Source organism: Megalobrama amblycephala, linkage group LG10 (genome assembly GCF_018812025.1).
Source record: "Megalobrama amblycephala isolate DHTTF-2021 linkage group LG10, ASM1881202v1, whole genome shotgun sequence".
Taxonomy (NCBI): domain Eukaryota; kingdom Metazoa; phylum Chordata; class Actinopteri; order Cypriniformes; family Xenocyprididae; genus Megalobrama; species Megalobrama amblycephala.
In genome coordinates this window covers 2,116,948-2,142,339 of record NC_063053.1, presented here as the reverse complement: position 1 = coordinate 2,142,339, position 25,392 = coordinate 2,116,948, and the positions used below count along the sequence as shown (strand labels likewise).

The following is a 25,392-nucleotide window of genomic DNA, read 5'->3' as shown; positions in this document are numbered from 1 at the left end:
GGTCGATAGACAGAGATGGATGGAATGATTGATAGACAGAACGAATGTTAGAACAAACGATCGATCGATTGATAGAACGATTGAATGATAGATAGATAGAACGAAGGAACAGAACGAACGATAGAACGATAGATAGATAGTAGGGCTGGGCGATATATCGCATGTGATTGTCACGCGCTTTTCGTCAGTAAAGCCGGTTCCCTGATTACCGCTAAATCGCCATCACCTGCTTTCAAATGGAGCGGCATTTAATAGACAGAACCATAGATCACTGACAAGCTACGCAATATCGCGTTCATATCGCAGATGAATCGCCTTCGATAATGAACGCGATACAGGTAATGGCGATTTAGCGGTAATCAGGGAACCGGCTTTACTGACGAAAAGCGCGTGACAATCACATGTGATATATCGCCCAGCCCTAACAGATAGATAGATAGACGGATGGATGGTGAGGTAGACAGAACATCAGATAAAATGTTACACAGAACGTTAGACAAGATTACTGATCTTCAGGCTGTCAGAGTGATGGAGGTGTTCTCTTACAGGGGTCACTGTGGTGTCCGGGGGCCGAGTTTAACAGCATCATAGCAGTCGCGGCATCAATGTCAGACTCTGTAAAAGACACGAGACACACAGCGGTCAGAGCACTGCTCAGTGTTAGTGTGTGAGAGAGAGTCTACGGAGGGAAATCAAGGGGCTGGAGTTTCTCTGTTTCCATGCAACCCTTCAGAAGCTTTGAATTATTCATTACTAACCAGACAGAGGAGAGAGTGAACACTGCCACCATACTCAAGGTGACAGAGAAAGAGAGAGAGAATACTTTATAAAGATAAATAATGAAAACAGTCCAGCCTACATAGAGAAAAAAAAACATAATTCACAGAGTTCTCATACTTTCTGACCAATGAATTTCCTTGCTTATGACGCTCCTCGAGCAGGATGGATTCTGATGTAAATGTTTTTAATTTTGACTTATTCACCTGAAAAAACAGAAATGGCTCACCTTTTAGAGAGCAGTCCTGAAGGAAGAGGTGACGTGCGGGTGAGAAGGCACTGTCAGAAAGACAGACATAAATCAGTTTCACTTCGACTTGAGCTCCGAATGACAACTTAAAGATTATGCCCTTTTTCAAAGTCTACTACAATAGGTTTTTATGTTTGAATGTTCAAAAAAACACATTATTTTCCCCATATTGAACATTGTTGCAGCTCCTCTCTTCCTAGTCTGTCAGTAACACTCTTTAGTTCCCGTCTCGCTGCTTATGTTCACACAGTCAGTCCAAATCCCATTATTTGTGTATCCGATTAGAATCTGATCTAAATTATTGACTGTCCAACTGTTCAGATCTGATTTGTGAGTCCTGTGGCACTCTTGTTTTCTGGAATATCTGCATTGGTTTCTTTTGCAATGATGTTGCGTTGGTATACGCCAAAAACAACCGCAATAAGGAGGGGTTTGCAATACAGATGTTGTCTTATGCTCAGACTGAATGGTCCAGAAATGCAATTTGAAAATGATTTCAAACCACATATGAATGTAATTCGAAAGGGATTTGCCATTCATATTTGCTAAATATAATCGGATTCCAATCGGATATGCACCAAATTATTTAGTCTGAACGAGGCTGCTCATCAGCTGGAGAAAAAAAAAAACATTCTGAAAGTGATTCCAACGATAGTGTTCCTCTGTGCAGTTACTGATATAGTTGTGATGTGTACTCTGCTATTCTATTACATTTAAAATTATTTTTGTAACTATATCTTTTTCTTTATCATTATAGTCATCGTCCTTGGTGTGAACAAGCTATACGCCGAGTTTGTTTGATTTTACGGAGCCCCCGAAATAGTAAATAGTGTGAATGATTTAGCAAATCCAGGAAACGAAATAGTAAATCGTGCGAATGATTTAGCAAATCGAGGGAACGAAATAGTAAATAGTGTGAACGATTTAGCAAATCGAGGAAACGAAATAGTAAATAGTGCGAATGATTTAGCAAATCGAGGGAACGAAATAGTAAATAGTGTGAACGATTTAGCAAATCGAGGAAACGAAATAGTAAATCGTGCGAATGATTTAGCAAATCGAGGGAACGAAATAATAAATAGTGTGAACGATTTAGCAAATCGAGGAAACGAAATAGTAAATCGTGCGAATGATTTAGCAAATCGAGGAAACGAAATAGTAAATGGTGCGACTGATTTAGCAAATCGAGGGAACGAAATAGTAAATCGTGCGACTGATTTAGCAAATTGAGGGAACGAAATAGTAAATCGTGCGAATGATTTAGCAAATCGAGGGAACGAAATAGTAAATAGTGTGAACGATTTAGCAAATCGAGGGAACGAAATAGTAAATAGTGTGAACGATTTAGCAAATTGAGGGAACGAAATAATAAATAGTGTGAACGATTTAGCAAATCGAGGAAACGAAATAGTAAATCATGCGAATGATTTAGCAAATTGAGGGAACGAAATAATAAATAGTGTGAACGATTTAGCAAATCGAGGAAACAAAATAGTAAATAGTGTGAACGATTTAGCAAATCGAGGGAACGAAATAGTAAATAGTGTGAACGATTTAGCAAATCGAGGAAACGAAATAGTAAATCATGCGAATGATTTAGCAAATTGAGGGAACGAAATAGTAAATAGTGTGAACGATTTAGCAAATTGAGGGAACGAAATAATAAATAGTGTGAACGATTTAGCAAATCGAGGAAACGAAATAGTAAATAGTGTGAACGATTTAGCAAATCGAGGAAACGAAATAGTAAATCATGCGAATGATTTAGCAAATTGAGGGAACGAAATAATAAATAGTGTGAACGATTTAGCAAATCGAGGAAACGAAATAGTAAATAGTGTGAACGATTTAGCAAATCCAGGAAACGAAATAGTAAATCGTGCGACTGATTTAGCAAATTGAGGGAACGAAATAGTAAATCGTGCGAATGATTTAGCAAATCAAGGAAATGAAATAGTAAATCGTACGCACAAATTTCTTTTTTTCCCCTGCATGTCATGTGCAGGGCTACACAAGTTTTTAACATCTACAGTAATTTAATTGAGCATTTTTATGCCATGTTGGAACAGTCAGGCATCATTTAAATGACCGTAGCGGTCAACTAACAAGCAATTTTTGTACTTAAAACCATTTTATATCAGATGGAGCCCAACAAAAACAGTAACTGAATATCAACTGAACGTGTGCTGACATACTGCATCAGGTGCTTATAGAGATTGTAGTTTATGCAGTTTTCTTTGGCAACTTTCTAGCAAGAGTGAGTTGTTGCTGAATTTTTTATTTTCTACAATGGAAATGTATGGAACAGGATCGGTTTAGGTGGACAGGCTCATCCCACACATTTCCACCAAACAACAGCGCACATCTTGCGTCTACTTTAGCTTGCACTATAGTAAATGTGTGTGTTACCTGGGTGGGGACGCAGGGGGTGTGCAGAAGGAGTGGGCTGTGGGAAAGTGCTGTTTCTTCAGGGCTTGGATCAGATTGGGTCTGTATTCAGGGTCCACACACCACAGAGAACCCTTCCCATTAACCTACGAGAACCACACCAACACACACAGTTAGATGAGCAAATACTCAGAGACAGAAGGGGACTTCAGTATAACTTAAAGGGATAGTTCACCCAAAAATGAAAATTTGATGTTTATCTGCTTACCCCCAGTGCATCCAAGATGTAGGTGACTTTTTTTCTTCAGTCGAACGCAAATTATGATTTTTAACTGCAACCGCTGCCGTCTGTCAGTCAAATAATAGCAGTAGATGGGAACTTCAACTATAACAGTAAATAAAACTTGCTTAGACAAATCAAAATTAAAACCTGCGGCTCGTGACGACACATTAATGTCCTAAGACACGAAACGATCGGTTTGTGCGAGAAACCGAACAGTATTTATATAATTTTTACCTCTAATACACCACTATGTCCAACTTCGTTCAGCTTCCTGTTAGTGAGGTCAAAAAACGCGTTCTGAAGACGGAAGTGATGTCTCGCCCATATACTTCAATGAGCGCGAGACATCACTTCCGTTGTCAGAGCGCGATCAGACCTCACTAGCCGGAAGCTGAACGAACTTGGACATAGTGGTGTATTAGAGGTAAAAAATTATATAAATACTGTTCGGTTTCTCGCACAAACCGATCGTTTCGTGTCTTAGGACATTAATGTGCCGTCACGAGCCGCAGGGTTTAATTTGGACTTGTCTATGGAAGTTTTTTCGACTCTTATTGTTCAAGTTCCCAATCACTGCTATTATTTGACTGACAGACGGCAGCGGTTGCAGTTAAAAATCATAATTTGCGTTCGACTGAAGAAAAAAAGTCATCTACATCTTGGATGCCCTGGGGGTAAGCAGATAAATATCAAATTTTCATTTTTGGGTGAACTATCCCTTTAAGTAAACTGTAAAAAGTGCAACTTATTACAATAAGTGCACTTATAAAGCTATTTTGCAATAGCTTTATCAAATGAAATGGTGCAATGCTGGAGATTAAGTTCTTGTGTTCATAGACTTCATATTTTGGCTAATTCTGCAACAATCTACGTTATATACGGTAGACTCCATTTTTATGACTGCATCCTGTCTGCGTTTTCCGCATCATGGAAATATATTCTGCTTTAAAACCAAACTGTTACGTTGGTCAGATGTTCACCTCCTGTCAATATAAGCCACAGCCATGATCCTGCAGTTTGAGGGCGTCAGAAAATGGCAGGTGTGCTAGAAACACCATTTTTATGTAGCGGCCCATTTCACTCCAAACAGATAGAAAGAAAACGACACCACAGGCCGACACTTTTACAGCAGCCCGGTGAGAGACACTCACTGCTGAACAGTGTCTTAATGTGATCATCTAAGCATGTGATTGGCAATATAGACCCTGCTGGGAGTTTACGAGCAGCGGTTAAAAGTGCCCGATAAACATCAGAATGCGGCTGTAAATGACATAAAGGGTGTTTATGACAGGATCTGATCCATGAGTTCTCATAATTACTGTATCGGTTAATTATTACTGCACTCAATGGATGGATTTTGTTGGAAGTCAAGGGTGTTAAAGGTACAAAACCCTCAACTTTTACATCTCTGAGAGTTTTAAATGCTGCCATCGGGTTGGAGATTAAGAATGCCAAGTTGTAGATTAAACCAGTTTAAGAACTCGTTCATTTCTTCTGCAGTCAAGCTATTAAATAACACTATTTTTTTCTGTTTTTTAAATTTACTTGCATTTATAGTCATGAATTATTTTTCTCTCTCTCTAATGTATTGTGTTGCATTATTTTGTTATTTTACTATACGTTTTATGTGACGCAGTGGCTGTATTTTTGAGCCCAAGACAAATTTCTCTCTGGAACAGTAAAGTATACCTTAACCTTAGATTGATTTATGCTGGAAAACAGTCTCAATTTGACAAGCAGCAAAATAACAGACAGGACAGGTCATATTTACATCATAAATGCAAAACAAAAAAATAAGAAATTATATTTTGAATAAAAAAAAAAAAATTAAGCTTACATTTTTCACTAAGGTTTTTTTTAAATTGTGAAATTATTTGCAATTAACGACTAATTGAATACACTCCTCCACAATTGTCATTATATATATATATATAAATAAATATTATAATATATTTATAATAATAATAATAATAATAATAATAATAATAATAAATTATAATACATTATATAAACGTGTAATATTATATATATATATATATATATATATATATATATATATATATATATATATATATATATATATATAAATATAAAAAACATTTATTATGTACATATTTATTTTTTGCGGTATTAAGATATATATATATATATATATATATATATATATATATATATATATATATACACACACACATTTATATATTATATATATATATATATATTATATATTTAATATATTTATATTTAATATATTATATATACATTATTACTAATATATATATATATATATATATATATATATATATATATATATATATATATATATATATATATATATATATATATATATATAAAAAAATTTTTAATAATAATATTAAAATTATATCTAATTTTTCCTTAATCTCTCTAAATTCCTCATGTGTATACATGGAAAAAAAGGTTTAATTAAAAGCGCCTGCTAAATTAATAAATGTAAATGTACATAAAATTGTGTTAGTTGTGGTTGTATGTTGCATTACATTAATTTATTCAGATTTTAACTGAAAAATCATTGCATTGCAGTATTTTTACAGATGTTTTTTCCCCCCAGAAAATTACTAAACTATTACAGTAATGAGAAAACCTTATAGACATTTTCACTAATGAGAATTTGGAGGTGGGGTGCTTAATTGTCTTAATGCAACAAGCGATCTTAATGCTCATGAAAAACCATCTCATTTTCTTTATGCAAAATATAATGTATATAAATGTGTATATGTATATAAATGTGTATATATATATATATATATATATATATATATATATATATATATTACACATAGAGAGAGAGAAACACAGAGGAATAGGTAGGAGGAGGGCTATAACCTTGACTCAGATTACCAGCCTGCTCATAAACAGGAAGGAGGAAATGTTGTCATGGCAACCGAAACCAGGCAGTGTCATCTGAAACCTCTGTCTCTCTCTTTGCGTGTCTGTCTGACGGATGGCCTCTCACTGGGAGTCTCTCGCCGCTGACCTCTCCCGGGTCGAGAAAAGACCATTTCACAGCCGGCCACTTACACACAATCTCTCTCTCGCTGCCATTAGTAAACATTACGGCGTCGAGTCCTAACACAGGAAATTACACTGACCATACAGTCAGAGGAGGACGGACACAAAGCGGTTTGAGGGAGTCTGAGACAAAGAAAAACAAAAAGCTGCGGCCTAATGGTCAGTGCACACACGTTAAGCTGTGGTGCTCATGTGGGCGACACAAGTTCAAACCCAGCATGCAACATTTACAGATCTTCTCTCTACGCTCCTCTAAATAAAAAGTGGCAAAAGTCAAATGTTTGACCCAACCTGCTGGGTAATTTTATTTAACTCAACTATTGTTTAAAAATTACTATATGTTTGGCTTAAAATGAACCCAAAATATGTTGGAAATTAAAAATCAGACACATAATTACTAGAGGCAACAATAATAATCAAAAGGTGAACATTTATTAATAAGCAATTTAATGTTTATTATTATTCATTAAACATTAATAAATATTAATTTCCATCCTATTTTGGGTTCATTTTCAACAAGCAATACAGTAATTTTTTAACCATAGTTGAGTTAAATAAAATTACCCAGCATGTTGGTCAACATTTAACCCAAGTTGGGTTATTTTTAACCCAGCATTCTTTAGAGTGCAGAAGTGTTGTGTTTGGCTCAGAGTGTGTGTGGTGATCTCTGTGCTGAGATAAGCTGCTATCAGAGTGTGTTTGCTCTCCGTGACCTTGACTGGATTCCCCAGCTCTTTTTCTCACCGGAGTGAAGAAATCCACCGTCACACTTACGCTCGCTACAACCACTGCACCACAGTCACAGCTCAGACCACAGCCCAGTGTTATTTTAGTATCATTAAAGGATTAGTTCACTTCAGAATTAAAATTTCCTGATCATTTACTCACCCCCTCGAAAAGAAAAGAAGGTTTTTGAGGAAAACACTTAAATATGTTTTTAGTTCATTAATGGATCTTGAGAGAGAGGAAATGTCATTGCTGGCTATGCAGGCCTCACTGAGCCATCGGATTTCATCAAAAATATCTTAATTTGTGTTCTGAAGATGAATGAAGGTCTTACGGGTGTGGAACGACATGAGGGTGAGTAATTAATGACATTATTTTCATTTTTGGGTGAACTAACCCTTTAAGTTTCAGACATTTAAATACAAGTACCAGCAAAATATAAAATGCATTTATAGTTTGTAAAATACACACTGATGTTTGTCGAAGCAGCAATAATAATCCTTCCAAATATAAATTGAAGACATGTTAAGTATATTTTAAACTTATGTGTGGAAAAATTTCATACGTCTATAGTTTATTTATTTTTATTTCAGTTAAAAAAATAAAGTTGATTTTTTTTGTTAATTTTTAGAAGTTTTGTTTTTGTCTTTTTTGGCATTTTATTAATTTTAGTAAATCTAGTACTTCAACTTAAATCTAAACAAAAATCAGAAATGTTGCCCTGGCATTTAACTGAAAGCATTTAAATTTTATTTATTTATTTATTTATTTTCATTTTCATTTTCATTTTTAGTTAAAATTGTAGTAATTTTGTTGTGTGCTTTTGTCATTTTAGTTTTGAACAAAAAATATATATATATAAAAAAAAAAAAAAGTTTTTCCATTTTAATCTTTGTTATAGTAGGGCCCTATAATTTCCGCATTCACGGAATCGAGGACGGAATCGCGGAATCCATTCATAAAAACGGAATTTACTACATAACGCGGAATGTCAAGGAATTTGTCAATTTTTTGATGAATGAATTAAAAGCAGGTCAGTACACGTAAATTAAATCACGATATAAACTAGTGACTGAATATTAAACCGCAAAAAGACTATTTAAACATGAATCCTGCATGCCTGTGTGACTCTGAAATGAATGATGCAGAAGCGCAGTTTCATTTACCTCACACCGCCTCACACACAATCGCGCGGGCGCACTCACACTGAAGCACATGCGACGCTCGCGGTGTTTTCGTCCTCTGTCGCCTCACTATATGAACGCACAAATTCATCTCCAGAGCTGCTCTGAAAGTCCCTTCATCAGCGTTTAACCGCTTCGTTTGAGAAAACTACCGTCATAAACACAGACAAACTCAAAGCTCTAGGCAAACCGTCAAAATAAAAGTTTGATTTAACTTGACAGAAACATATTACTGTTGTACAGTAGAATTTAGATAAATTAATTTAATAATAAATTATTAAAATATATTTTAAACAATAATCTCAGTGTTTCTTCCATGTTTAAATTTTAACAGTAAAGCTCTGTTGTGCAGCACATTGTTTGACAAAAAAAAGTTTAATTTCATGATTAAAAGATAACTTAAATGGTATGCGTTCATTTGATTGCCAGAAAAATGTAATTACACAACAGAACTTCTGAAGAAAAAAAATTCATAAAAATATATTTTTTAATTAATATTGTTGTTTTTAAGAATTCAATTAATTAGACATGCTTTTTGATTATTAAAATGGAATTAAACCATTAAAATGGAATCCAGAAAACAGAATTTGGTAAAAATAAAATTTGAGGGGAAAGAATAAAACGTTTATCATAGGGCCCTAAAAAAATGTAATTTTTTTATTAAACTTTTATTAAATTGTTGGTAAATTGGACAAGATTCATAATTTCAATTAATTAGACATGCTTTTTGATTACTAAAATTTAATTGAACCATTAAAATGGAGTCAAAAAATAAATAAAACTGAAAAAAACAGAATCCAGAAAAATTAAAACGGAAAAAACGGAATTTGGGAAAAAATAAAACGGATTTTATAGGGCCCTATTATAGTAATTTTGACATGTTTTTGTCCCTTTTATTAGTTTTTGTTTTTTGTTTTAATTGTTTTGTTTTTACTGAAATAAAATAAGTTACTTTTTTATTTTATTTTAAGCAACAAAAATGTTCTTAATGATTTTAATCAATAGTTTTAATGGTCAAAGACACAAAACCATACAGGTTTGGGGGAACTATCCCTTCAGCCTCAGGAGTATCAGTTAAATGGCTCAATCACACAACTAACTAGTTTGCTTTGCTATGCTCACCTTCCCAAGGCTCCTCTCCACCTTGCGGAAGCACTTGTTGAGGGAGAGGTTGTGCCGCACCGAGTTCTTCCAGCCAGTGGGGGCGCTGGAGAAGTAGGGAAAGTGCTCCAGGATCCAGCCGTAGATGTCCTTCACCGGCAGCGACTTGCTGGGCGACTGTTCGATGGCCATGTATATGAGCAGAGAGAAGGAAAACGGCGGCTTTGACTTTACAGACTCTCCGCCGTGTGATGCCGCCGAGGAGATGACGGAGCTGCCGTGGCTGCCCTCGATGTCGAAGAGCGGACTGGGGCTGGACTGGGCCTCGGGGCCTCCCAGCGTGAAGTTCTGGAGCAGGTTCTCGTGGAGCCAGTTGAGGTTGGTGAGTTCTTCGTCTCCTGAGCTGGAGCTGCGGTCCAAGCTGGTGGCGAGAGGGCTGGCGGCACACTCGGCTTCGGGCAACGTCCCACAAACCCCGCGCAGGTCCGTCCGCTCCGCCAGCACGCCCGGGGATTCTGCTTTCTTATCCGGCGACATCCCGATGATTGGACCCATTAAATCAAGGACGTCTGCTGAGGAGAGAAATAAAAAATTAAGAATGTGACCCTGGACCACAAAACCAGTCATAAGGGTCCATTTTTTGAAACTGAGATTTAAACACATTCTGAAAGCTGAATAAATAATAAGCTGAATAAATAATTATGATACAATATACTGAAAATCTGGAATCTGAGGGTGCAAAAAAAATCTAAATATTGAGAAAATCGCCTTTAAAGTTGATCAAATGAAGTCCATATCCACTCACAAAAATACATTTTTGATATATTTACAGTAGGAAATATACTAAATATATTCATGGAACATGATCTTTACTTAATATCCTAATGATTTTTGGCATAAAAGAAAAATCAATAATTTTGACCCATAAAAAAAAAAAAAATAAACCTGTGCAACTTATGACAAATAAAATGAAAATGTTATGCCTAAATTCACGTAAAGCATTTATAACATGTTTATTTTTTTTTTTTTGTGCATTGTATAATACTAGCCATAATCATATTACTTATTTTTTAACACAAAATAGTATTGACCATTACATAATAATAATCATGAGTTCATCAGTAGGGCTGCACGATTAATCGCATGCTATTCTCACGCGCATTTCGTCAGTAAAGCCGGTTCCCTGATTACCGCTAAATCGCCATCACCTGCTTTCAAATGAAGCGGCATTTAATAGACAGAGCCGTAGGTCACTGAAAAGCCACGCAATATCGCGTTCATATCGCAGATGAATCGCCTGCGATAATGAACGCGATATTGCGTGGCTTGTCCGTGAACTACGGCTCCGTCTATTAAAAGGCGCTGCGTTTAAAAACAGGTGATGGCGATTTAGCGGTAATCAGGGAACCGGCTTTACTGACGAAATGCGCGTGAGAATAGCATGCGATTAATCGTGCAGCCCTATTCATCAGTATCAGACTTTTATGATAAATCAATTCAAGTATGAACAAAAAGAATAGGATTGGGGAAACTCTGTTCACAATTAGACCCCACAGATCATTTATTATAGCTTGTCAAATTTGCCCCTATTTGGGTGTGAGCAAAAACACGCTGTTTTTGTGTGTGTCCCTTTAAATGCAAATGAGCTGCTGCTCCCGCCCCCTTTCCAGAAGAGGGCGGAGCTTTAACAGCTCAACAACAACAAAGCTGGAGAATCTCACGCAGACAGAATGACGAAAGTGTTCAGCCTTACATTGTTCAAACCGGAGTCGACACTGATGGAGAGACTCAGGAAGAAGTTACAACTTTTAGACGTTTCTGAATGGTTAGTGGATAAATTGATGTAGTTGCTGTGGAGTTGATTCAACTCATCCACTAGCATGTGCCGTCATGTTCATCTTTTGTGTTGAATTGACCCTCGTTTGTGAAGCAGTCCGGCGTAAAATGACGGCATGACAACAACACTCTACTACAACAACTCTTCCTCTTCTCTAAAGCAGCCCAACATGGCCCCGCCCCCTTTATTTTGTGTTCTCGGGGGCGGGGTTTATGTGATATCACCAACCTGGGAAGAAGCTTGTTGTAGTCCCTACCAGTCATTTGTTGTAGTCATTAAAGGGTTAGTTCACCCAAAAATGAAAATACATGTCATTAATTACTCATCCTCATGTCGTTCCACACCCGTAAGACCTTCATTCATCTTCGGAAAACAAATTAAGATATTTTTGATGAAATCCGATGACTCAGTAAGCCCTGCATCGCCAGCAATGACACTCCCTTTTTCATTGCCCAGAAAGCTACTAAAGACATATTTAAAACAGTTCATGTGACTACAGTGGTTCAACCTTAATGTTATGAAGCGAGGAGAATACTTTTTGTGCGCCAAAAAAACAAAAATAGCGACTTTATTCAACAATATCTAGTGATGGACGATTTCAAAACACTGCTTCATGAAGCTTCGAAGCTTTACGAATCTTTTGTTTTGAATCAGTGGTTCGGATCGCGTATCAAACTGCCAAAGTCACGTGAACTATTGAAGTTTCAAAACATTTATGACGTAACAAAGCCTCGAAACAAAAGATCCGTAAAGCTTCGAAGCTTAATAAAGCAGTGTTTTGAAATCGACCATCACTAGATATTGTTGAATAAAGTCGTTATTTTGTTATTTTTGGCGCACAACAAGTATTCTCATCGCTTTTTAATATTAAGGTTGAACCACTGTAGTCACATGATCTGATTCAAATATGTCTTTAGTAGCTTTCTGGGCAATGAAAAAGGGAGTGTCATTGCTTTTCATCAAAAGTATCTTAATTTGTGTTCTGAAGATGAACGAAGGTCTTACGGGTGTGGAATGACATGAGGGTCATTAAGTCATTAATTACATTATTTTCATTTTTGGGTGAACTAACCCTTTAAAAAGCGATTTCTGTAAAAGAAAATATCTCCTTTGCATTGAACTTTGAGCGTCGTAACTGCAGATTACAGCAGCATTACACACTAACTAAAGTTAAAAAAGAGAAATCATAATCAACCACCCCTTTAATAATTTGACCCCTTTTTACAACCATTTTTCAGGAGGACAAGCTCTTTCTTCTCTAATCTCCCTCATTCCCATCCAATAATCTCTCTTTTTGAGAAAGCCTCCTCGTCTGCTGGTATTCTCGCAGTCGTTCAGCAGTCGCAGCTGAAGGAGCGGCTCTTGTGTCTGAGGGTTGTTGAGGTTTCTTGAGAGCGTCTGAGATGACCCGATCTCATTCTCATCTCCGCCCACCTCCTTAAGCAGCTGCTAGTTATCCAACTACCAGAGCGCCAACCAGCCACGAGAAACCATCGGCGGCCACTGGCTGAGGAGCGAATGGGGAAGGAAAAACACATCCAGAAAGCAGTGCGGCTCCGCTCATCCATTACCATGGAAAGAGAGGTGACAGTGTTGCTTAGGCAACCTATTGCCTATAAAAGGCCGTGCAGAAGAGCATCGCTGCCGGTTATTTGCATTTGTATGAAACAGTTCAGTGGGAATTTTATTGAAAGCATGTTGAAATCGCTATCCATCTGGTTTGGACTGCAATGGTGTGGATGCTCTCGCTGTAATGACATCATGACATTCATGTTTCAACAAAAGCAAATAAAAAAATATAAATAAATAAAATCCATCTGATCTGATCACATTTGCCATCATCTAGATTCCCATTTAATGCTGTTGTTTCAGAGTATCATTCTTAAAGGGGCGGTTGATTATGATTTCTCTTTTTTAACTTTAGTTAGTGTGTAATGTTGCTGTTTGATCATAAACAACATCTGCAAAGTTACGACGCTCAAAGTTCAATGCAAAGAGAGATATTTTCTTTTACAGAAATCACTTTTTAAGGACTGGTAGGGACTACTATGAGCATCTTCCCAGGTTGGTGACATCACAAACCCCAAATTTACATAAACCCGCCCCCGAGTACACGCAACAAAGGGGGCGTGGCCATGTTGAGCTGCTTTAGAGAAGAGGAAGAGTTGTTGTAGTAGAGTGTTGTTGACATGCCGTCATTTTACGCCGGACTGCTTCACAAACGAGGGTCAATTCAACACAAAAGATGAACATGACGGCACATGCTAGTGGATGAGTTGAATCAACTCCACAGCAACTACATCAATTTATCCACTAACCATTCAGAAACGTCTAAAAGTTGTAACTTCTTCCTGAGTCTCTCCATCAGTGTCGACTCCGGTTTGAACAATGTAAGGCTGAACACTTTCATCATTTTGGCTGCGTGAGATTCTCCAGCTTTGTTGTTGTTGAGCTGTTAAAGCTCCGCCCTCTTCTAGAAAGGGGGCGGGAGCAGCAGCTCATTTGCATTTAAAGGGACACACACAAAAACGGCGTGTTTTTGCTCACACCCAAATAGGGGCAATGTACTGTACTTTTTAAATATAAAAAAATATTAATATATTAATTATACCTTGATCATTTCTGTCAGTTCTAATGTTATACACAACTTTAATGTAAAAATGTATTAGTAAATGCTGAAATTAACAATAAACAATACTTTTATTGTCCTTAGTTAATGTTACAAATGGACTCGTATTGTAAAATGTTTCCATTTCATATAAATCCAATGTCATGCTTAAAGATAGACACTTTATTTGTTTGTTTTAGAACATTTGATGATTATCTAAGCAAACTAACAAAATATGTATTACAGTGACAATTAAAAAACAACTGAAATTGGATGCGTTTCTGATTTGTTTTTGTTTCTGTCAGCTGCATGATGAATCTGTTTTTCTCATGTTTTTGCCGATAACCTATTGCTGGAACAAACGGTTATCGCAATTGGTCAACATTTAAATTATGTGTGTAATATTATATATATATATATAAAATTTTAGATTTTTATATATTATATATGCAGACAAACCAAAATTTATTCAGACACCTTGAACATTTCATTCATTAATTCAGTTTATTCACTGTAGTTTAAAAAAAATGGTAATAAAATATGACAAGATCTCAGAGTTAAACTGTGTCAGAAAAAAATTAATCTTAATTATGTCAGATAACACTTAAGCAAATCATGGTCAGGTCAAAGTGTCTGAATAAATTTTGGTCCCAAATTTGTATCAATTTTACTGGTACTCCACTGTATGAAGAATTTGTGTGTATAATATGTCACAGTTTACTTTATTTTGCTATCCTCACTAATAAATGAACTATAGTGTCCTGCACCCACTAGTAAAAATATATCAAAAATATCAAAAATGTCTGAATAACTTTTGGTTTGACTGTATAATAAAAAACAAATGTTGTGATTTTATTTTAAGTAAAAAAATAAAAAAATAAATAAATTAAAATAAAAAAATATATTTAAAAAATAAACATTACAAAAACAAAATGATAAAATATAAACTAAAATAGCTGAAATTAAAATATTTAAAAATAAAAAATAAAATAAAATATACAATCAATATAAATGAATAAAATCCATCTGATTTGTGTGGATTCTCTAATGCCATCATGTCACTAGAATGCCATCATATGGATTCCCGTTTCATGCTATTGTTTCAGAGCATCATCCGTAATGCTCCAACAGTTGGCACGCCGTTAAGCCAAACCGCACAAATATATTTATGTAAAAGATAAGCCCCAGCCGCGGCATCACGGCAGAAAGCGGGTCAATGGCGTCAAGCGAATTGGCAAATCCCTACCGTCTAGTCACACCACGCTCAAATCCGTGCCCCCAATGTCACCATGACAACCGCGCTGTCAGTTCAATTAGGAGGGCGGATTAGACAGTGGATTGAATAAGAGCAGGGAAAGTCCATCCAGTTAAGCCATCAAATGGCATCACTCTCGCGTGCATCAAACGCACGCCACTCGTGCGCTGACACCAGACGCTCTGGGTGGGTGTGGGTGGAGTGGATCTCTCTCTGGAGAGGATGGAGGTTTTACTAGTGTTTTTAATGCTGAACTAGGTCAGACAGGACCAGACTGGTACGGGTCATGCATAAAACAACAACTTCAGAAGCGTTTCGAGAAGCGCGCAACACAGATAGGTTAGTTTTGGATGCTAAACACTAGAAGATACCTTCTGCTACAATAAAAACCAATCACAAATTTATCTTATATTTCCAGAGTGACAAATAAACTAAATAACATAGCCTATATAAATCACAACATTGAACATATTTGTGACTCATTACTTGCCAAAGATCATCAAAAGACTAATAATTCCAATTCACAAACAAACGACTCTTAAGAGCTGGCTCTTTTTAGTGAATCAAAAACAGTGTGATCAGTACAATCCAATTCACAAACAAATGACTCTTATGAACTGGTTCTTTTCAGTGAATCACAAACATACGGTGGCATCAGTACAATCCAATTCACAAACAAATGACTCTTATGAGCTGGTTCTTTTAAGTGAATCAAAAACATACGGTGCAACCAGTAATGTCCAATTCAAGAACAAATGACTCTTATGAGCTGGTTCTTTTTAGTGAATCAAAAACATACGGCGAAACCAGTATATTTCAATTCATGAACAAACGACTCTTAAGATCTGGCTCTTTTTAGTGAATCACAAACATACAATGTCAGCAGTAAATTCCAATTCATGATCAAATGACTCTTATGAATGGTTATTTTTAGTGAACCAAAAACACACAACGCAATCAGTACAATCCAATTTATGAACAAATGACTCTTATGAGCTGGTTCTTTTTAGTGAATCAAAAACATACGGCGCAACCAGTATATTTCAATTCATGAACAAACGACTCTTAAGATCTGGTTCTTTTCAGTGAATCACAAACATAAAATGTGAGCAGTAAATTTCAATTCATGAACAAACGACTCTTAAGAGCTGGTTCTTTTTAGTGAATCAAAAACATACGGCACAACCAGTATATTTCAATTCATGAACAAACGACTCTTAAGATCTGGTTCTTTTTAGTGAATCACAAACATACGGCGCCATCAGTAAAATCCAATTCATGAACAAATGACTCTTAAGAGCTGGTTCTTTTTAGTGAATCAAAAACATACGGCGCAACCAGTATATTTCAATTCATGAACAAACGACTCTTAAGATCTGGTTCTTTTCAGTGAATCACAAACATAAAATGTGAGCAGTAAATTCCAATTCATGATCAAATGACTCTTATGAATGGTTATTTTTAGTGAATCAAAAACATACAACGCAATCAGTACAATCCAATTCACAAACAAATGACTCTCATGAGCTGGTTCTTTTTAGTGAATCAAAAACATACGGAGCAACCAATGAATTCCAATTCAAGAATTCAAGAATCCGAAAATGCATACTTCTCTACTATATAGTAGGCGAAAAACAGCATGTGACAAAATAAGTACAGTACTCATAAAAGAGTAGGCAAATGTACTCCGATGACCTACTTCTTCCGATGAGATGCATACAATGGACACTGTACTATCCCATGAGGCCACAGGAGAGGATTTGTGATTGGCAACTGACGCTGGTAGGTCACATGATAATGACAACATGGCGGTCGCAAAGTAATTATTTGATCAAAATAAGAACCTGCTAAAGAGAGTAAGCCAAGAGTTTGAACAAATCTTTCACTGAATTAACTAAATGTGTCTTGCTGAAGTTGCCATTAAAACTTAATGGTAATCAATGTTATTGTGATTATTAATAAGTAATATTTCTACACAAAATAAAAGAAAAACGCACATAAAGTGAATGGTTGACAAGGACTCTCTCAGTGCAAAAACTAAATTCTTTAGGAAACACAAACTTGGACCGCCAGAGGAACATCAGGTCCAGAGAAGACACAGGGCAGCATTTCAACCCTGGATCAAAGGAGAACATGGAGATGCAACTGGAAAAGAGCTAGCGGAGAATGAGTGAGCAAATGAAGGGTTGAGATGAGCGCCATGGAAACAGTAAAATTAATAAATAAGTCATAAGCAGTGCATGATGAATCATAACTCTCAGGAAAGTGGAGTTATCAGACATGTCAGGCAGCAACAGAACTGCCCGAATGCGTTAAAGCGAAGCTTCCTCCCCAAAGCCCAAAACACAAACATGGAAATCTTCCTTCTAAAGGTTGGGGGAAGTCAGAGCCATGACACACAGCGTGGTGAACATGCCTGCAAAACTTAAAAAAAAAGAAACAAATGTAAAAAATAAAATAAAATATAAAAAAATATGATCTGACGATGCACATCCCAATTCTCAAAATAAATTTTAGAAATGTTTGTTTTAATAAAATTACAAAATAAAAAAAATAATAAAGATAATAATAAAGAATGACAAAAAACCTAAAACAAAATAAATAAATAAAAACTTTAAAAATTAAATTTAAAAAAAATTATATAAAACAGACCACTAAGGGAAAAAAAGAAAAATTTTTCTTTCCCTAAGATATAAGAATTGGGATGTAAATTTTCTTATTTTATTTATTTATTTACTTATTTATTTATTCCCCCCCCCCCCCCCCCCTAAGATTTATTTTGAGAATTGGGATGTACATCTTCAAAACATTTTTTTATTTTAATTGATTTTTTACATTTTTTCCTCAAAATAATTTAACTCAATTCTCAAAATAAATCTTAGGGAAAAAAAATAGAAAATGTAAAAAATAAAATAACATAAAATATAATGTATATTCTGAGGATGCACATCCCAATTCTTAAAAAAAAATAAAATAAAATAAAATAAAATTACAATTACAAAAAAATTACAAAAAAAATACTATATTGTTAAATAATAAATAATAAAATGGAACAAAATAAAGTAAGTAAAACAACTTTAAAAAATGAATTAAAAAATAATATAAAATAATACATTAAAAAAAAATACATAAAAAAAGAACATTTATTTTATTTTGTACGTTTCTTCTTTTTTTTCCCCTAAGATTTATTTTGAGAATTGGGATTTGCATCTTCAGAACATATTTATTTTCTTTTGAGGATAGAAAATAAAAAAGTAAAAAATAAAAGTAAAATACAAGGTATATGTTCTAAAGGAAGCACATCCTGAAAAAATAAAACAAAAGAAATACAAAATGCAATAAAAAAAAATAAAAACAAAATATAAAAAAATAAAATATTTAAAATAAAAATACAATTAATAAAATTGCAAAACAAACAAAAATATACTACATTAAATTAAATTTAAAACAAATGATAAAACTGAACAAAAAAATATCTAAAACAAATAAAAAAAAATAAAATATGAAATAAAAAAATTATATAAAACAGAACACTGAGAAATACAACGCAGCTCAGAGTCAAACCTGTGTGTGTGTGTGTGTGTGTGTGTGTGTGTGTGTGTGTGTGTGTGTGTGTGTTTCACCTTTAGGACACGCAGACAGTCAAGCATGCATTACGGTTCAGTTTACTAGACATGTTGATGTGACTCGTTGCCTTCACTGTGTTGTAATTGTGTAAGTACCCTTAACTCACCGCAGTCATTACCATACACACAAGACTGCTCCTGTTAACCCATTAACTTCAATCGCGCTCCGCTCTATAGCCTCTGGGTAGTTCATTAACCCCTATTAGCAACACAAACTCTGACCTAAACCGAGCAGCACAGCCCTAATAATTCCCAGGTGCTGCTGGGTAGTAGCGGGGGAGCCGGTGGCCCATAAAAGCGCAGCACACTTCCTCTACGTTTGAGCACCGCTGTCGAGCAACAAGGGGAAGTGGTTTTTATGTGATTAGCTCATAGTCGATTATCATTGCCGTTGTGATTATCATAATTATCGGTGCTCTTATCAAACGGCATCAAAGCGGCGGTCGGTAATGGCACACTTGTGAGGGAGGGAGAGCGAGCGCTAATGAGGGATGGTTGTAGCGGGGAAGACGACACCGGGGTCTGATCACAGAGATGCCACCGGCTCATCTGCAAGTTAAAATTCCCATTCAGTGCCAAGCCTTTCATTCATGAGAGAGGGAGGCAGGTGCCGGCGACGGGTGCCTTTCAATCTCTTCCATCCTTAAAGCAGCAGCTTGTTTTCTGCAGTGACAGTCTTCAGGAAAATCTTAAAAATTCTATTTTCTTAAAAATAAAGGTTCCAAAAGGGTGTTTTCACAGTGATGTCATAAAAAGAACCTTTCAGTCAACAGTTCTAAAAAGAACCTTTTTTTTCTTGGTGGTGTTAAAAACATTTTTAAAATCTAAAGAATATTTTTCCACTATAAAGAATGTTTTTTTGTGGAATGGAAAGATTCCATGGATGTTAAAGATGTGGGATATTCCCAGTGATGGGGATAACGGCGTTAATTTTTTCAGTAACGAGTAATCAAACTAATTACTTTTTCCACCATTACCGTTACTGACAAAAAAAGTAATGATTATGAATGTGACAAAAACAGTAAGGAGACATTTTAATTGTTTATTAATAAAGTAATGTTTTCTGAATCAGTGTCGGCTGCAAAGATGAAGTTCTCATTGCTGACTCTCATCATCTCCGAGAGAAAATGCATTTTGAGCATTTATTTTCGTTTTGAATTATTTTGTTTAAAAGCTTTCTATAGATATATTTCTCATGTAGTGAGGCAAGTTTCGGTTCATTTAGCCTGTAAGACATGCTCCATTGCACGTGCAAGTGATCGCGCCGGCGCCATGATTATATTTTCTGCTATATTTGCTTCTTATTTATTAAATCCAGACAATTGGTTGATGAAACACTGATTAAAATTAAGATACAATTTTTCAAAAACGAAATTCACTTTAAAGAAAGGCTTTCTACAAAAACAAACGTAATGAAGTGTTTAAAATCATGTCTGACCCACTTCTTGACTCCCGATATATTGCGCATCTTATGATGTTTTCTATCTTACTCATGCTGTTCAGTTTTCATAATCAAATAGATTAATTTAAAACATAACATTAAACAATTTAATTTTAGACATATTTAATATTGGGGGCATCCAAGTTAATTGACATATTTGATTTTTTTTTTTTTTTTTTAAGTAATGCAATAGTTACTTTCCCTGGTAATTAGTTACTTTTATAATGATGTTTTGTGAGAAGTAACTAGTAACTATAACTAATTACTTTTTTAAAGTAACGTGCCCAACACTGGATATTCCTGCATGATATCTCCGACTTGAGGCCATAAAGGTAGGCGCCTATGAAATCAGTTTTATTTTTTCCCAAATTCCATTTTATGTTTAAAATTTTATTTATAGATGTTCTTATTTAAAATATTATTCATATTTTGATGAATTAAGTCAATAGTAAATTTATGACAGATTAAGTTGGAAATTTCATTTTCAGGTCTACGTTAAAAAAGTGAATACATGGATTATAACTACACCGTGAATATAATTTAGTACGATAAAATACAAAATATTAAATAAAAAAAATGATCAATCTAAAATATTTAAAATATTCTGACTGTATTCACTCTTAGAAGAAAAGGTTCTAGAACCTTCAAGGGTTCCGTCAGGTGCTTCATATATAGAACCTTTATGACATAAAGCATTCTTAAAGCTCTATATAGAACCTCACTGAACCTTTTTTATTTCTAATGTGCTTCTAATGAAAATGTTTCAGATATTTCCTTCTATCTTAATGATTGAAGGCATCTCTTGCAATATTTAAAGCCAAACCAAGCCAGCTTTTCCCTCCAATCTGGGAGCATGAGAACAGAACAGATTTTACACAGGAGGAAAACTGATAGCCTGCTCCATAATTCATGAAGGTCCAGCCTTTCTACCCTCTTAATAGCTCGTATATCCTGCGTAAACTGCATTATGTAATTGTTAATTATTGATAACTTGCAATTGAGTAATCAAACAGGTTGGCAGGTGTGTACATTACCACCGAAAACCATTTCTGACCCATGAAAACTCCTGAAGGGCTTCAGTCTGACACATAAATCCAGCTGGCTTTTCCCGCAATGAAACAAGCGCGGGTCACCATCCTGTGACCGCTGTGAAGAATGTGAAAATGAAGCCGATGACCTAAAAAGCCATCAGAAGGAGACCGTTTTATACCTCAGCATCAGGTGGGGTGATGTTTCGCCGAGTAAGATGGAGAGTCTAATGGACAGAGATCAATACGTCCTGGAAACGCTGAGGCCAGCATTACGAGACATCACTGCGCCTCAGTTCTGAGCCCTAAAATAAACTGCATGGGCAAAGAAAGAGGGAAAATATCAACATCTGCAATGGCAAAAGCAAAGGAAAAAGACTTTGCAAGGACAGCAACATACATTTAGAAGACGAGAGTTGTGCCGTTGTGCCCTAGAGGGTGTCACCACACCCTTCATCAGCCGTTTGGACGTGTTAAACCATGTGTCACAATCATGCCTCATTCATGGTTGTCCGTTGACTTGAAGACAAGGCCGTCCCACCTCTATGTCAAACACACACAGGTGTGTCTTAAAGCCCTGTGTAAACACCACTGATGACTTTCAATGTGCTGAAAGTCACAAAGACGTTTCGTTAAGAACATGGACTAATACTCCAGGTATTATGACAAGCGTTCCCACGCCGCTCCGCTGGGAAGCAAAAGTCTTTCACAGAAGTAGGCTAATAAGTTCAGAGAGAGAAAAGCGCTACGGAGGCGAGACTAAAAATACAGCCGTGCATGGAAAATAGTTTGACACTCATTTAACTCTGCCGACAGTGTAAGAGCTGTTGAGGTCAGGTGATGTATTGTCCATACTTATGTCTTAATATAGCATCACACTATCAGCCGCTGATATCAGGGTGACAATTTCCAGGAATTCCATGACTAGAGCAAGACGTGTTGGGGATAAAAAGAAGGAAATCGATCTTTTTTTTTTTTATCTAACACCAACTGTGCTGATTACGATGTTCCTTTATCAGAGAAATTACATGCTTTTTTTTGCCTGTTAACATGATTTCTTGATAATTTACTCACCTCCATGTCATCCAAGATGTTTATGTCTGTCTTTCTTCAGTGGAAAAGAAATGAAGGTTTTTGAGGAAAACATTCCAGGATTTTTCTCCATATAGTGGACTTCACTGGGGTTCAACGGGTTCAAATGTCAGTTTCAGTGCAGCTCTACATGATCCCAGACGAGGAATAAGAGTCTGATCTAGAGAAACCATCGAACATTTTATTAAAAAAAATAAAAATTATACACTTTTTAACCACAAATGCTCGTCTTGCACTGCTCTGTGATGCTCCACGTGCAAGTGATCGCGCCGGCGCCATGATTATATTTTCTGCTATATTTGCTTCTTATTTATTAAATCCAGACAATTGGTTGATGAAACACTGATTAAAATTAAGATGCAATTTTTCCAAAACGAAATTCATTTTAAAGAAAGGCTTTCTACAAAAAAAAAAAAACTTAATGAAGTGTTCAAAATCATGTCTGACCCACTCCATGACTCCCGATATATTGCGCATCTTATTATGTTTTTTATCTTACTCATGCTGTTCAGTTTTCATAATCATAAGAGTCTGATCTAGAGAAACCATCGGACATTTTATTAAAAAAAATAAAAATTATACACTTTTTAACCACAAATGCTCGTCTTGCACTGCTCTGTGATGCTCCACGCATGACGTAATCATGTTGGAAAGGTCACGCGTGACGTAGGGCGTAAAAACACCATCTCATTTTCTCCTCCAACTTCAAAATCGTCCGATATCATTGTTTTAACTTTTTTGTAAAGGCCGTTTGACTTAGTCTTTGCATGTTCGCTTTGTAAACACTTGTGACGTCTACGTCACGCGTGACCTTTCCAACATGATTACGTCATGCGTGGAGCATCACAGAGCAGTGCAAGATGAGCATTTGTGGTTAAAAAGTATATAATTTTTATTTTTTTAGAAAATGAGCAATGGTTTCTCTAGATAAGACTCTTATTCCTCGTCTGGGATCATGTAGAGCTCTTTGAAGCTGCACTGAAACTGACATTTGGACCTTCAACCCGTTGAACCCCAGTGAAGTCCACTATATGGAGAAAAATCCTGGAATGTTTTCCTCAAAAACCTTCATTTCTTTTCCACTGAAGACATAAAAACATCTTGGATGACATGGAGGAGAGTAAATTATCAGGAAATTTTAATTCTGAAGTGAAGCTCTTGTTGATTTTTTATTAGTCATCAGTATTTTGTTGAACATGAACAATGAAACATTTGATTTGTAATGATGCAGAAATTACCTAGTTCAACAGGGAATTTCCAGGAAAATCATAAAATGCAATGTAAATCGCTTTGAATAAAAGCATCTGCTAAATGTAAATGCTGTCAATACTGAAATGAAACCTAACAAAAGCACAGATTCATTGAGTCCTACAATAAGTGAAGAGTGTTCAAAGTCTCTCTAGAAATGAGCCATTTCTTCTAACCGATTGTTTCTCAATCTCAATGTGTTCAGTCGAGAGATGAATCAAGAGGAAATATTATATGATCTCACCTGGTATGAGCCCACTTAAGTTCAATCACAGCAAAACAGCTTTTCTTTTCCCCACAAAGAACGCTCTTACACAGTCATATAATGTGGCGTTTTTTTAATTTAACAAGGTTCAAGTAACTTCCTGAATCTTGTGTGCCATCTATCAGTCGACTTTGTTTTGGAAACATGAATCTACATGTGACTGCACTGTCAAGACAAGCTTCAGTGCAACTACAAGAGGAAGTGACTGTATGTGAACCATTTCACAAACATAATTCTGCTTTGACAGAAGTGAACGTCCACGGCTAAAAGAGTGTGAACTTTATACCATACTTTTCACCCTAGTAGGCAAGATGACCTTAAAATCACCTCAGTGCTCACTTAAATTATCCAGTTTGGCTCAAATTTTTGATTTTTAAAATATTTTTCTGTAGAAAGACAAACATAAATAGTGATGAAAGCCAAAATATTAAATGTCACAGATGTATATTTACTGAGTAATCCACTATATTGTAGAGGGGGGTCAAAATGACCATTGATTTGACTGAGATTTGGAGCCAAATTAGAGGGGTGTAAAAATGACTTTAGAAAGATGGTAGTGTCTTTATTTTGTTTTTACACAGAGATTGGTAGGTCTATCAGTAAAATCTGTCGACTTTATCAATCTTTGTTTTATTATATGTCAACAGTGACAATTCAAAAATGGCAAAATGCACTTCTTGCATGCCTGTAATTTAAGAAGTATTAAAGATATCTTAATATCTTTTTAGATTCTGTTTCTAAACAAACTTTCCTTTTAGTATTTTCATTTTAAAGGCCCTCGATGGTTCATTGCCAGAGAAATGGAGATCTTAATGTGGCTCCATGAGTAAATTGGTCAATTGTACACATTTTCAGTGGTCAAAAACCAAATGTGGGTCACTTTGCATACAGCTGATACTTACTTCTTTTTAGGGTTGTTCCGATTCCGATACTAGTATCGGAAATACCACCGATACCACACAAATTTCTGGCATCGGTATCGGCGAGTATTTAAACTCACGTACCGATCCGATACCATTTTCTTAAACAATACCTAGTTTTGCCCGCTATCTTTGCTTAACGCAGCAAATCGGAAATCAATTCTTCTTCGCGGCTCAGAATGCAAACACAGGAAGTTGTGCTGTGTTGCCACAAGCAACCACTGTTTAGAGCAGCGGAGAAGTGAAAACGCGCTAGCAGTATGTCTGCTGTTTGGCAGTATTTCAGACCAGTAAAACGGCGACATGTCTCAT

The 25,392-nt window shown here is 35.8% G+C and overlaps 1 protein-coding gene across 5 annotated transcripts in view; it reads right to left on the bottom strand.

The window, feature by feature from the left end:
- Positions 1-25,392, bottom strand: part of foxn2a (forkhead box N2a) — a 73,492-nt gene that overhangs the window by 5,522 nt on the left and 42,578 nt on the right. For 2 of the 5 annotated variants that reach the window (XM_048203921.1, XM_048203918.1), the window contains exons 2-5: positions 9,782-10,329; positions 3,437-3,561; positions 1,007-1,056; positions 547-615 (exon numbers count right to left, since the gene is read on the bottom strand). In XM_048203921.1, coding sequence (XP_048059878.1) covers positions 547-615; positions 1,007-1,056; positions 3,437-3,561; positions 9,782-10,315 — 778 coding nt within the window. In that variant the 5' untranslated portion in view covers positions 10,316-10,329. Of the gene's footprint in view, positions 1-546; positions 616-1,006; positions 1,057-3,436; positions 3,562-9,781; positions 10,333-24,139; positions 24,322-25,392 lie in introns of those variants that run through there. The other 3 variants (XM_048203919.1, XM_048203920.1, XM_048203917.1) reach the window with 3 other exon arrangements.